The 12,782-nt window shown below is 40.8% G+C and overlaps 1 protein-coding gene across 1 annotated transcript in view; it reads right to left on the reverse strand.

Moving 5' to 3' along the window:
* The window catches only part of rad50 (RAD50 homolog, double strand break repair protein), a 29,912-nt gene that overhangs the window by 7,275 nt on the left and 9,855 nt on the right, over positions 1-12,782 (reverse strand). Inside the window, exons 13-24 of the mRNA XM_078265393.1 lie at positions 12,647-12,782; positions 12,354-12,529; positions 11,375-11,612; positions 8,065-8,254; positions 7,564-7,690; positions 6,310-6,503; positions 5,721-5,831; positions 5,214-5,306; positions 4,836-4,949; positions 4,215-4,342; positions 3,913-4,014; positions 3,479-3,601 (exon numbers count right to left, since the gene is read on the reverse strand). The exon at positions 12,647-12,782 is cut by the window's right edge and continues 22 nt beyond it. Coding sequence (XP_078121519.1) covers positions 3,479-3,601; positions 3,913-4,014; positions 4,215-4,342; positions 4,836-4,949; positions 5,214-5,306; positions 5,721-5,831; positions 6,310-6,503; positions 7,564-7,690; positions 8,065-8,254; positions 11,375-11,612; positions 12,354-12,529; positions 12,647-12,782 — 1,732 coding nt within the window. The remainder of the gene's footprint in view (positions 1-3,478; positions 3,602-3,912; positions 4,015-4,214; positions 4,343-4,835; positions 4,950-5,213; positions 5,307-5,720; positions 5,832-6,309; positions 6,504-7,563; positions 7,691-8,064; positions 8,255-11,374; positions 11,613-12,353; positions 12,530-12,646) is intronic.

The following is a 12,782-nucleotide window of genomic DNA, read 5'->3' on the forward strand; positions in this document are numbered from 1 at the left end:
TGCTTTTAATCTTGATAACAGACACTGCATCACTGATGCCTTAACCCACAGATATGGGTAAATGATGCTTCTGCTCTCTTGTCAAAGAGAATCTGAGACTGTGAGCTCACACTTCCTTACTGAGGCTCACTTTTCATTGAGCCTTTCATCTTCAGTTAGTGTCTCTGTCAGACTTATCCATGTATCCAAGAACAAAAAAAACGGCGTGCCACCATGACTACAAATATTGTTATTAAGAGCTGTCCCAAATGTCACCTTTTGGTTATTGAAGCTTTGGTGGGAAGTATTCAAATACATACGAAGCTTCGCCGTTTCTGTTGATTTCTTCCAATGGAGCTAACATATTTTAGTTTAGTCAACTTTAACTTAAGTTGTGACAATGGACTTTTTCGACAACTTGCATGCTGATAGTTGCAGCCGAGTTCATGGCCTTAACAGTAACCTATCTGCAATCAAACTGTTAATTAAAAACTAATCCGATACATTCATACATCATTTTAGGATGTGCAATATCGTGCTCTGCTACCCTGCTGATAATTTTCAAGTTATTTGCACATTTTTATCACGGTAATCAACGCTGCAAATGCAAACCTGATGTCACATTAAAATGATGCCAATGATAGTAATGAGGTCACATTTCTAGGAAACAAATGTGACAGTTTGTGGTAAGTTTTGTGCTCCTAAGACTTGCAAAGCACTGCATTTTTTTTCTTGGACCATTTCTGGACCAAAACGTCCCTCTCTCTTGTATACGCTATGTGACTATGTTATAATGCTAAATATATACATACAAAGAAAATGTTAAAATGTAGTGTTCCAACACTACACTACACATTTTGCAAACCCCTCACAAATTTAGCACAACACTTTCTAGTGCATTATGATGCGATCAGATACAGTCCTAATCAATGACTACTGACGTGTCTGACTGCATTATATTTGTCCACCTACACAAAAGGAAAGTCAACTGCTGCAACACGTAATCCCTTTGCCTCAAATGTCGCCACTGCTTTGCTTTGTTTGCTGCCAATGGTTGTGCTCTCCATTAATCGAGGGCAAGCCAGGTCACTTACTTGGGGAGGTTTAGAATTTAAACGTGTCACAGAATGCGGTTCTTACAGTATACATATCAAAATACATATATTTATCAAAACCACTAAGTGTACTGCATTAATCTGTCAACATTACTGGTATCTTTGCACATGGTTTATGTGGAGCAGTATTTGGCACTACAACTCATTAAAGAGAAGTTATAATAAATAATGTCCATATGTATTTATATGCGTTTGTGTTTATTAAACATTTTTAAATCTTATCTTAATTTATCTTATCCTTATTCTGTTCTCACATTTCTTTATTTTGCTGTACTGACACGCGGACTAAAACAAAACCCTTGGTTTGTACTTGGTGAATTAAGTCTGATTCAGAGGAGCACTTAATCAAAAATAGGCAATCAAACTCAGTAGGCTGGCCCGAGTTGGCTAAATCTTTATTTCTTTTGTCATTGAATGTAGTAGGGCTGAAGCAAAATATCCCAGGCCTGTTTTTGTGGTCTATACAGTATAGTGGTCTATAAACCAGATATGATTATACAAGTATGTAAGTATAGAATAGCAGTAAAAATAGTAAAGTTGCCCAGTTTTCTATAATAAAATGAATCAATTTGCTCAAATCTATTAAATTATTCATTAGTGGTACACTGGACATTATGCATAATAGTCTACTGTATCATCACACTTAAAAGTGGCATTTGTATTCACTTGATCACAAATGCTGGCGAGTCATGTCTCACTATGTTTGGATATGCAACTGATGACATCCAATTGAGAAGTTAGCATTAAGTTAGTGCTACTGCTGACCCTCTGCACTGCAGCTGACTGAGCTTCACACAGGACAGCTAACAGGACGAGCTGCTCCACTGGAGGTCTAAATTAAGAGCTTTAAGGTGATGAGCTTAAAACAATGATATGATGTGTGTAAAACAAGTTTAACATGCAAAGAGAATATCCAAACTCCACACAGGAAGGCCCAAGCAGGTCGGTAGCTACCCAGGACCTTCTTACTGTGACGTGACAATTACTCACGGTGCCGACCTCATTAGTCATTTTTAATAGTCAAATGTTTATCTGTGGAACCATCCAGCTGAGACATTTCGAAAGCTCCCAGTGTTACTGCCTGAAAGAGTTACATAAGAAATGACATAACTGTTCAAACTCAGTTTCCACACCTCGAGGCAACTGACCTTTTAGCTAACAACCTAAAAACTTTGTGGTGAGTTTAATAGCCTAACTTTAAAGGGCCGGATAAGGAGACACAGACAGATGGCTCATAACAGGAAAACTACTAGAGATGGTTCAACAAAGATGGATGGATGGAAGGATGTGCTAAGGTTGACAGTCTGTTGTGTTCTCATTATTTTTGATACATATCTCTGCATTTGGAGGAACTGATTTGAGAGCTGCAGTTTGAGTTTGTTAATATAAATGAATATTTAAAGAGGTTTTCATTGCGTTGTTATTGGTTCTTCTAGGCAAGGCAGCTTTATTTGTATACATATAAATATAAATATATATATTAACATGTTAAATCAAACGGTGCCACAGCTTATCTGTCCTCTCTGCATGTTGACAGAAAGCAGGGCTCAGCTGACACACACACACACACACGCACACGCAGAGATGCGGACGGAGTGAAACTACATCGACTTGGCAGTTTGTTTAACTCACAATGAGCCAAAGCATTGCCGATAAAGCGGTTGCAAGTGTAGTTACACTTTTCAAAACTCCAAGCAGACACCGTTCGCTGCAATATAATATTAATGGTGAGGCGAAAGCAGTCGCGGTGCAGTTAATGTTACACTTCCTCTGAGACAGACAGGCACACCAGTGTTCTCTGTGCCCTTATGACTGACTGAAAGGCTGGAGATGGCCCAACAGTGTTCTCTATGCCTGCCTTGGTGACTGGCAAGGCAAGGCACCTTTATTTCTAGAGCACATTTCAGCAACAAGGCAATTCAAAACGCTTAACATAAAAAATTAAAGAGCAGTTTAAAAAGAGATAAAGAATGAATGGTGGCTAAAATAGAATAAGGAAGAAATACAAAAATAAAAGTTAAAGTGTAGTGTAAGAAGTAAATAATTATTTGATTTAATAGGTTTTAGAAATGGGTTTGGGAAGAGAGAGGGAGGGGTTTTATTTTGTGTAGAGTGTAAAATTGTCTAACTAAATAACAAAAAGTAAATAGGATAAATAGTTTTGGAATTATTTTTACACCTGAAATAAATTTTTTGTTATTACAGAGGGAAAGTACCAAAAAAAGGTACTGTTGGGTACCAGAACCAAATTTCAGGGACCGGTATTGGTACCGGAAAAAAAGTACCCAACCCTCCCCCCGATTAGTTAAACTTGAATTAAATTAAGAAATTCTTTTTGGTTAATACCTATTATAAGTGTGCGTACATGTTTGGGCAACACTTACTGATCAAGGGCCTTGTAGTAGAGATCCAGGTCTTTAATGACCAGCTCGGTTGTCCTCATTGTGATCATCTTGTTTTTGTAGCGCTCATCAGCTTTGTCATACTGATCTTCTCGCAGCTCTTTTCTGCAAGCAACCAGTTTAAAGAGAGTTCAATTCATGGGGGGAAAAAAATCATATTATTAACAATTAGCAGGATCCATCAGTAGTAATAAATACTAAAGTAGCCAAAGGGCTGGACAGAAACAAGCAAAACAATGCCCTTTGTTTCTGTGGCTCAGTCATGAAGTGATGAAAGTGGAACAGGAAATCACTTATTTAAGGTGCACTGACATAGGTCAGCCTTAGATACTAGATTGGTAGAATAATGAACATCTCATCTGAATTTGGTTAAGCTCTGTGCTGTGTAAACCCCACAATAGATCTGCATATCTCACCTGTGATGCAGTATCTCCTCCTCGAAACCTTTTTGACGACCCAGTGCAATACTGCGGTTCTTCTTCAGATCTTCCAACTTGCGATCCGCTTCACGACGTTCTCTGGACAACCACAGAAAGCGACAAGGTAATATATTACTACCAGCCTGACCACAAGTGACCTTAAAAAGTGTAACATCACCGAGGCAAAAAGAGAGTGGGGATGTCTTGAACAGTTAGTCTCTGTGCAGCTTGGTTCCCTTTTAGCGCACTATCAAATGTACTGATCTTACAGATGATTAATAAAGGTGTAGTGCTCTTACTGGCGTAGCTGCAAGACTTGCATGTTGCCCATGTCTTTCATTAGAGCCTCGCGCTTAGCCACAAGCTCCTTCAACTCCTCCATACGTTTCCTCAAGGTCAGGTTGTCTTGCAGCCAGCGCTCCTGGACCTAAGAAATATAACAAAAGGTTAAAAAAGTAACTTAACTACTAACAGAAGTGTGGGGCGGAGTCCCTACAGGTTCCTACAGTGAACGACAGTGGAGGAGCTGAGTAGGTGTTTGGGGTCAACACTGATGAAGGCCAGAAGCCAAAACATCTGTCAATCAATAAAGTTGTTTTAATGCTTGAGTGTTGCTGGAGTTTTGACCTTTAAAAGACTGATACCCTTCTCTATGCATCTAAATATGTGAGTAAATTAAGTTGTGCCAGAAACAAAGACTCTACTGGGTGTTTTACAATTACAGAACATACGGCACAGTGTTTAACTGTTCTATTGCCAAACAGATGCAAAACTGGATGCAACATCCACAGCTTAAGTTAATAACTAACTTATTTGCAACAACCAGTACAATGGGCGATTGAACTTTCAAATGTCTTTAAAAAGTTAAAGAAAAGAGAACTTAAGACGAGAATGAAGACAATAATGACTCGAGGCTGTACCTTTTGAGTGTCTATGTCCTGACGGATGTTTCCCATCTCCTTGTTGATCTTGTCTTTACACTTCTCAGCCTCATGGAGCTGAGTGTTGGTTTCTTGAAGCTCAGACTCTTTTTGCTGCAACAGCAACAACAGACAATGTCAATAAAGTTGTTCAGTTCCTTCAAAAAATTAATTATCCAACACAATTAGAGCCTAACTTCTATGGCAAAAAGGAAAGAATGACAAAAGCTATTCAAAGGAAAGCTGGTGTTTCTGAGTCAATGAAGACTGCATATGTTTGCCTTTTATGATAACCATGTGGATGTAATGTCACAAAATGACCCATAGAGGTATCAGAGACACGGCTGTTAGCAAGTACGATAGTGACAAACATGTTACCTCTTTGTATTCATCTTTGCTGTCATCGACGTATTTGGTGATGTCTCTTTCCAAGGTGCTGATCGCCTTCACTTTCTCTTTAATGGCATTGATCTGTCAGAGGCAAAGTGTTAGAATAGTGACTAGATTAAGATTCATTATATGTAGCAGAAGAAGTTTAAAACTGCTTTTAGTCCACCCTTACCATTTTTGTGTTGCCTAATTTGTTGTAAAAACGCTTTCAGAAAATTCTAACATAATTCTGTTGAATATGAATGTTTCGCTAATAAACGTAGAAAAGAAGCATATAAAAAGGCCCATTGTTAGCATTTTCTGTTCACGCAAAAATAGAGGGAGTTACACGAACAGAGGAAAGAGATAAAATGGAGAGGAGGATATACTGTAATCTACCTTGTCTATTCCTATGTGTGTGAAGAAACAGCTTGTTGCTGAATTTATGCTACAGTACAGGTTTCAGTACAGAGAAAGAGTACAGTAAAAGAGAGACAAAAGTAAGAATGTGTCCACCTTCTCCTGCCCCTCTTCCTGCCTCTGCCTCTTGCGCTCCACCAACTCCAGCCTCTCTTGTTGCAGCTTCTCCAGAGCAGCAGCCAAAGGGGACAGCTGTTCCTTCGCTTCCTGGTTGGACACGAAGTGAGAGGAAAAGTGAAAACATAGCTAGATATAAAACATAAATGAAGCATACAACAACATGTCAAATACAAACAGATGAAATAAAAGTAAAGTCACAGGTACACACCACAGAATTATATTTACTGTGTACTTGTACATGGAAGTAGAACTTACGAGGTGTACGTGACTTAATGCAGGCCGTGCACATTAAGAATAGGCAAATTATACTGCACGTACTGTATATAAAGAAATGGGTTTGTGTATGGAACAGAAATATGCAAACTGACAGAAAAAACATGATGTGCAAAATGTGCATTGTACTCTTATAAGAGGGTGAACTTGAACTTCAAACGATGAGAAGTGTAAACATTACAAACAATCTTGTGTCCTGCATATTTTTGTGAGCGCTACAGTTATTAACAAGTGCCTCTACATCAACATGTTACAAGTAGCAGCTCATATAAACAGAAACAAAGAAATGTACCCTGATATCCCTGGTTAAGGCCTGTATTTCAGTGGTGAACTCGACACACTGCTCCTCCAGCTGCTGCTGTTTCTGCATATCACTGCTCAGCTGGAGTTTCTCTGCTCTGGTCTCATTCACAGCACCTTTCAAAATCTGAATCTGATCCTGCTGGTCCTGGATCAGCTTACGCTTCAGCTCCATCTTGCTGGAGGCTGCAGGGTCACAAAAAGTTACAACGAAAAAGTTAAACAAACAAAGACAAAAATACAAAATAATTGCTTCAACTCCATTCCCTTTTCCATCAGACTCCTGAAGTCAACAATCTTCAGCTGTGCATAACAAGCTGGGGACAAACAAGTGATCTTTAGTGTAGATGTTCTCCATAGCATGCAACAGGTTTTTTGATTAATTGGCCACCACGCCACCATTTACTCTCATTACTTTGATTGATTACCTATTCTAAGCATGCTTCAAGTCTCTGAAAGTTGAGATTCGTACTGTACTCACATGGCAAACAAACTGTGATTGTAGCTCAGAAACTACAAAAAACATAATTCTTTAAATTTGGAACCTATTGTCTAGAAAATGGTCAGTGTGGTTTGACTTCAAGATGCATGTATCGTTGAGATATGTAGCCTACTTTTGAAGTAAGACTTACACTCAGTTGCCAGTTTATTTGGTACACCTAGCTAACACTAATTCAGTCTAATACATCAGTCCTGCAATAAATCCTACCTAAATGAAGGTATAATGTTCCGTTTAAGTTCAAACTGTTTTGGGAGGTGTTGGTTCAACTTTGTGACCATTTTGGAGGCTGCAGTTTGTGGTGCTGCTGAACTGCAGTGCATTATACAGAGACAGGTTTCTGTCATTGATATACATTAGGTGGACAACTGTGACACTAGAAACACCTGCTAATATTATGTGATTACCTATAACTTCAGAAGAGAAAATGAAGATAATTGTTAACAATTATAACCCAAATTGCCTGTTGTAAAGTCTTTAAGACTTTAAGAGCAAATGAAAGAGATGATTATACAAAATATATTTTGTGTGTTCACCTTCATTCTCACTTCAAACTTAGAGGTTATGATAATTAAGTTCAAGTGGACTCTGTAATGCATTTTAAGCTGTCTGATACATTTGGCTCCAAATCTTAGCAATTAAAGTAAAGAGGAGTAAAATTAAAGTGGTGGCAAAACTACAACATAAGACCCAGACAGTAGAAAAATGGAATTTCTCTGTGAATATGCCTGTATTATATTATCTTACTGGTATCTAGCTTGTGCTGAGTTTCTTGTTTCTCCTGACTGACTTGCTGGACGGTTCTGGTCAGGTCTACTCCCTGGAGTTTGGCTGCCTGCTGAGCCAATTTCCTCTCCAACTCTTTAAGGTCCATCTGGAAAGAAAAAAAAAAAAAAAAAAAAACAGTAATGTGAAGAAAGACAGGGGAAAAGAGGGGTGGATAGATATTTTCAGGAATTAGCAATGTCTTACAGTAATTTCTCTTAATCACCAAGATCTTTCAGCATCGCAATTCAAATGCCAGTGTTATCAATTTTCTTATCCGACTAAATAACTGCTGTTATTTGTAACTTTTAAATCAGAGAAATAGAGACAATGACAAGAAAAGAGTTTAATAGGGAAGAACTATGGTGGAAAGATTATAAGCGTACGAGAGAGGCAAGACACAGCCAGGAACTGGTCAGAATGCCCAGGATGAAAAAGTGACAGAGGTGGCCAAAAAGAGTGAGACAGATAGGAGGATGGTACCAGGTATCTGTCCATGAGAGCTATGTCCTGCAGACAAGCCTTGGCCGTTTCCTCCTCTGACATCAGGGTAGCAAGCAGAGTCTCCTGCTCCTCCACATCGCCCTTTAGCCTCTCGATTTCTCTGTTCACAGTCTGCAGGCGGTTTCTCAACTCAGGCAACTCCTTTTCCTGAAATTGTACAATGGACTGCCTGGGAGGCAAGAAAGAAAATAGAAATATACTTTGAGCAGAGAATAAAGATGTATGTTACATTCATTTCGATACTGTCATCCAACATTCTCTCTTTTTTGACTTCCTGCTGTTATTATGGGGGAACTATTTTCCCTGAAGCCTCCTAGGGATGGAAGAAAGGATGCGCACTTCTTTCTGGAATTTGTAATGAGTTACACCACAAGTTTCAACACACACTGAGATCATTTTGAAAATTGTCTAGGATTTGATGTCCTGAGGGTACGCCTAACCTGAAAGGCTAGAGAAGGCCTAATCAATGACCCAATAACGACAACATTTTAGATTAAGTTTGCAAAATTGCTTGTTTGGATAAGTTTCCACTATATGTAGATGATCATTATCTTATCTTACTTGGTTTTTCCAGATAAACAGTAAATAAGTTAACTAAACCATCTCAAGCTGCTGATAAAAGCCACAAGATGGAAACCAGACAAATCAAGTGGATCTTGTGATAAGATTTTTTTATTTTTTTTTATTGCATGTTTAACTTGAGCTTACTAGACCCCAGAACCAGTACCCCATACCCCCAAAATATGATTTGGTTGCAAGCATTTTGGGAGAGCCTCTCCGTGAACCATCTCCTTATCGTGGTGGAGAGGTTTGGGTGTCCCTATGAACCTGAGGGCTGTGTTGTCTGGAGCTTTGTGCTCCTGGTAGGGTCTCCCATGGGAAAGTGAGGGAGGGGCCAGACAAAGAATGGTTCAAAAACCCTATGAGTGACCGAGGAAGAGAGAGAGTGACCCTGCCAGGAGGAAGCCCGGGGCCTCCGTCTGGAGCCAGGCCCAGATGGAGGTCCAGACAAAGGGGTTGCAGTTCGGTGGGCTGGGGATCTCATCACTGCTTTTTGCAGATGATGTGGTCCTGATGGCATCATCGGCCCGTGACCTTCAGCACTCACTGGATCGGTTCGCATCCGAGTGTGAAGCGGCTGGGATGAGGATCAGCGCCTCTAAATCGGAGGCCATGGTTCTCAGCAGGAAACCGATGGAGTGCCTTCTCCAGGTAGGGAAAGAGTCCTTACCCCAAGTGAAGGAGTTCAAGTACCTACCCTCACCTATGGTCATGAAGGCTGGGTCATGACCGAAAGAACGAGATCCAGGGTACGAGCGGCCGAAACGGTTTCCTCAGGAGGGTGGCTGGCGTCTCCCTTAGAGATAGGGTCAGTCATCCGTGAGGAGCTCGGAGTAGAGCCACTGCTCCTTTGCGTCGAAGGGAGCCAGTTGAGGTGGTTCGGGCATCTGGTAAGGATGCTCCCTGGGAGCCTCCCAAGGGAGGTGTTCCAGGCACGTCCAGCTGGGAGGAGGCCTCGGGGAAGACCCAGGACTAGGTGGAGGGATTATATCTCTAACCTGGCATGGGAACGCCCCGGGATCCCCCAGTCGGAGCTGGTTAATGTGGCTCGGGAAAGGGAAGTTTGGGGTCCCCTGCTGGAGCTGCTGCCCCCGCGACCCGATACCGGATAAGCGGACGAAGATGGATGGATGGATGGCAATTTGGGAGAGGTCTATCAATTAAACCCTTACTGTATGTACTGTATGTATGCTTTGTACTTTGTATATTTGTTTTGAATGAGCTTACCTCTGCAATTTCGATAAAGTTTAATTGCTCTGAATGTCACCTCATTTGTTGAAATTTGTTTTGTTTTTTTATCGAAGGGGTTGGCTCTGGGAAATTCTGCTCTCAACAGTGGGATTCTGCTCAGGTCATGAAAAGACAGTGGAGAGAACCAGTTATCAATCATATGAGAATCTGGCTCCATCTAGTGGGGTACCCGTGCCATACCTTAAACCAAATGGGAGAAGAAAAATGCAAGAAGTCCACTTATATACTAGTCATCTAAAACACACATTCCGATTGATCTAAAGCAATATGACCTTTGGATACTTATTAGTATGATATACATTTTCCATACTTTTTTGTATTATACCTCTTTCACACCACTGACCCGGGTTGGGCCAGGGTTGTCTGATCAGGGTTCAACCCTTCTTTTGGAAATTCAAACCAAGCAATAAACCATGGGTCTATCCCTGGTCATGACAATTCAGGGCTCACCTGTGTCAACCCGGGAGCAATGCATAACAAATTACCTAAAGTGCTAGAAATGGGCAGGGCTTTACACGTCATATTCAGTGAACAGCTTACATCACATACTCCAGTCCAGCTGTATACCAGCAGAACTAATGTTTTGTAGCTACATGAATTTGTCATTGTACAGTAGGGAGAGCTTTTGATTACGTTCTAAAGCACAAATAAATAACCATCAAACACTTCTCAGGTGATTTTGTGCAGACTGATTTCGCCTCCTCTCCATATTTATTGCAGCAGCTGGACAAGGAAGTAGGTTACTCTAGTAGTGATTTATGACAATTTTAAGATGAGGGGAGAACATTTCTCTTGGTTTGATTTTTATTAAAAGCAAAGTTGGGCTTTGCTGTTGGCTTCATGGCTCATTTTTAAAAAAGAGAGAGAAAATAGAGAGATTTACGCTACCGCGGCAGCCGCATTGAACTGAAGGCTGTAGCGGGGGTGCCGAGAGAATTAAACGAAACCTATTTTTATTATGTTTACGTTCTAACGCTGGGTTTTTACAGGCAAAACCTGCCTATCCCCGTTAGGCAAAACCTGCCTGTAAAAACTCTGCCACCTCTGCAAAAGGCAGACTAGTGAACATCTGGGCACCCACTGTCAGCGGACTGTTCGCAAATGAATTGAACCGCTCCGCTCTGCTGTGCTGTGCTGTTGTTGAAACTGCCTGTGAAAATCCTAGTGTTATACAGTCTGTGGTGAAAACCCAGTGTAAAGCAAAGGCAATGAAAGGCATTCACGGTGTTAACAAAAAACGACAGAAGTACTTGTGTGAGTAATAAAAATAAAAAGAATTGAGAGAGTTCAAATCCTGCGTACTTTCTCTGCGGACACTGTTCGACAATCACTTTATTTGAAGCATGCTGACGTTTTTAGCTTCAGCCCTATTTGAGTAGTTTAAGTACATTAAATCTTTTCATATTTCCTGAGCATACAGTACACTTGTTGCACTACTACACAACCTCTGCGTTGCCACAGCCAGCTTTCTGCATACCTGACAGGTCTGAGAGCCATCATCTCATCTCTTTTCTTCTCCTTCCTCTTCAGGTCCTGCTCTGTGTTTTTCAGCTTGTCTGGCACCAGGCGTAGTTTGGACTGCATGTCACTGATAACTTCCTGCAGATCAGATTCTGAGGGGAACGTCCGCTGGCACACAGGGCAGCAGGGCTCGCTCTCCTCCGTCAGCTGGCTGATGAACTGGGTGTACACTGCTGTAGCTCCGGCTAGCATGGCTATAAAAACACAGGTGGAGGAAGAGAGAACAAACGTATCAAATCTTTATTTATACGACTTCTATCACTTGGACTGCGAGGTTAAAATGGACTATTCTGCCACTCGTACTATGTCTGTCACACAGTAGAGTAATCTGCTCCTTGGTTGTTTTACTCCAATCAATGCTACCAATCGATCAGTGCTACCAATACTAAAACTACATTCAATAGAAGGCCATTACAAGGTTAAAATGGAATCCTTGTACTGTCTGTGCCTTCCTCATTGTCAGGTGTAGTGTCACATAAATGTAACTAACATCAAATGGCAAGCATTGCATTATGGTATGTTGAGTAAAAAGTTGTGGACATGTTATGGACACTACGTTTTTTGTTCCATTCAAATAAAATGGTGGTAAACATGGTACAAAGGGTAGCATTTTGGTAGTGGTTTTGGAGAGAGCCACTGATTTTTGGAGGCGCTTAAACTCAAAGTTTTAGTCTGTGACACAGTGAAGGTTTTAATTATATTCATCCATGACGAGGTTAGGAGCATTGGAGGGCAACACTGACCCTTCTCAAATCAGTGCAGCAACAATGTGCAGATTCGGGATTTGTCTCGGATTCGTCAATTCACGTAGTGATGTCCCATCACCTACTGGTGCAGCAAGGAGGGCTCGGACTGACTTTTTTTTACAATCCAAATGACATCTCATCTGTATGAAGGTCTTCTCCAGATCTAGACTACTATTTGTGTCCATTCACCTCTTTGTTTGGAGATCTTCTCCAGATCTTCTCGCAGTTTGCCCAGGTCCTGCTCCAGATCCTGACTGCCACACACACTGAAGAATTTCTCTTCGTCGATGACTAGCTGCTGCTCTTTCTTTCGTACCTCAGCAGCAATGTGGCTTTTATTCTGCTCACTTGATGCCAGGTCCTTACTGATAATTATTAAAATCATCACATAACACCAGTCAGTGCCACAGAAAGGGATTTTTTCTTTCTTCCACATTCTCTTTTATTATATGTGAGCTTTAATGTAAAGAATTCTTACTAACTTGAGTTTGGCAAGTCTGTCCCTGGTATTGTTGATTTCCTTAGACTTGGCATAGATCCAGTCTTCCAGCTCTCTCTTGTTGGGAAAGTGGCCCAGCAATGACACCAGATCCTCGCTGTGACGAGACTTGATCTTAC

Source organism: Sander vitreus, chromosome 13 (assembly GCF_031162955.1).
Source record: "Sander vitreus isolate 19-12246 chromosome 13, sanVit1, whole genome shotgun sequence".
Taxonomy (NCBI): domain Eukaryota; kingdom Metazoa; phylum Chordata; class Actinopteri; order Perciformes; family Percidae; genus Sander; species Sander vitreus.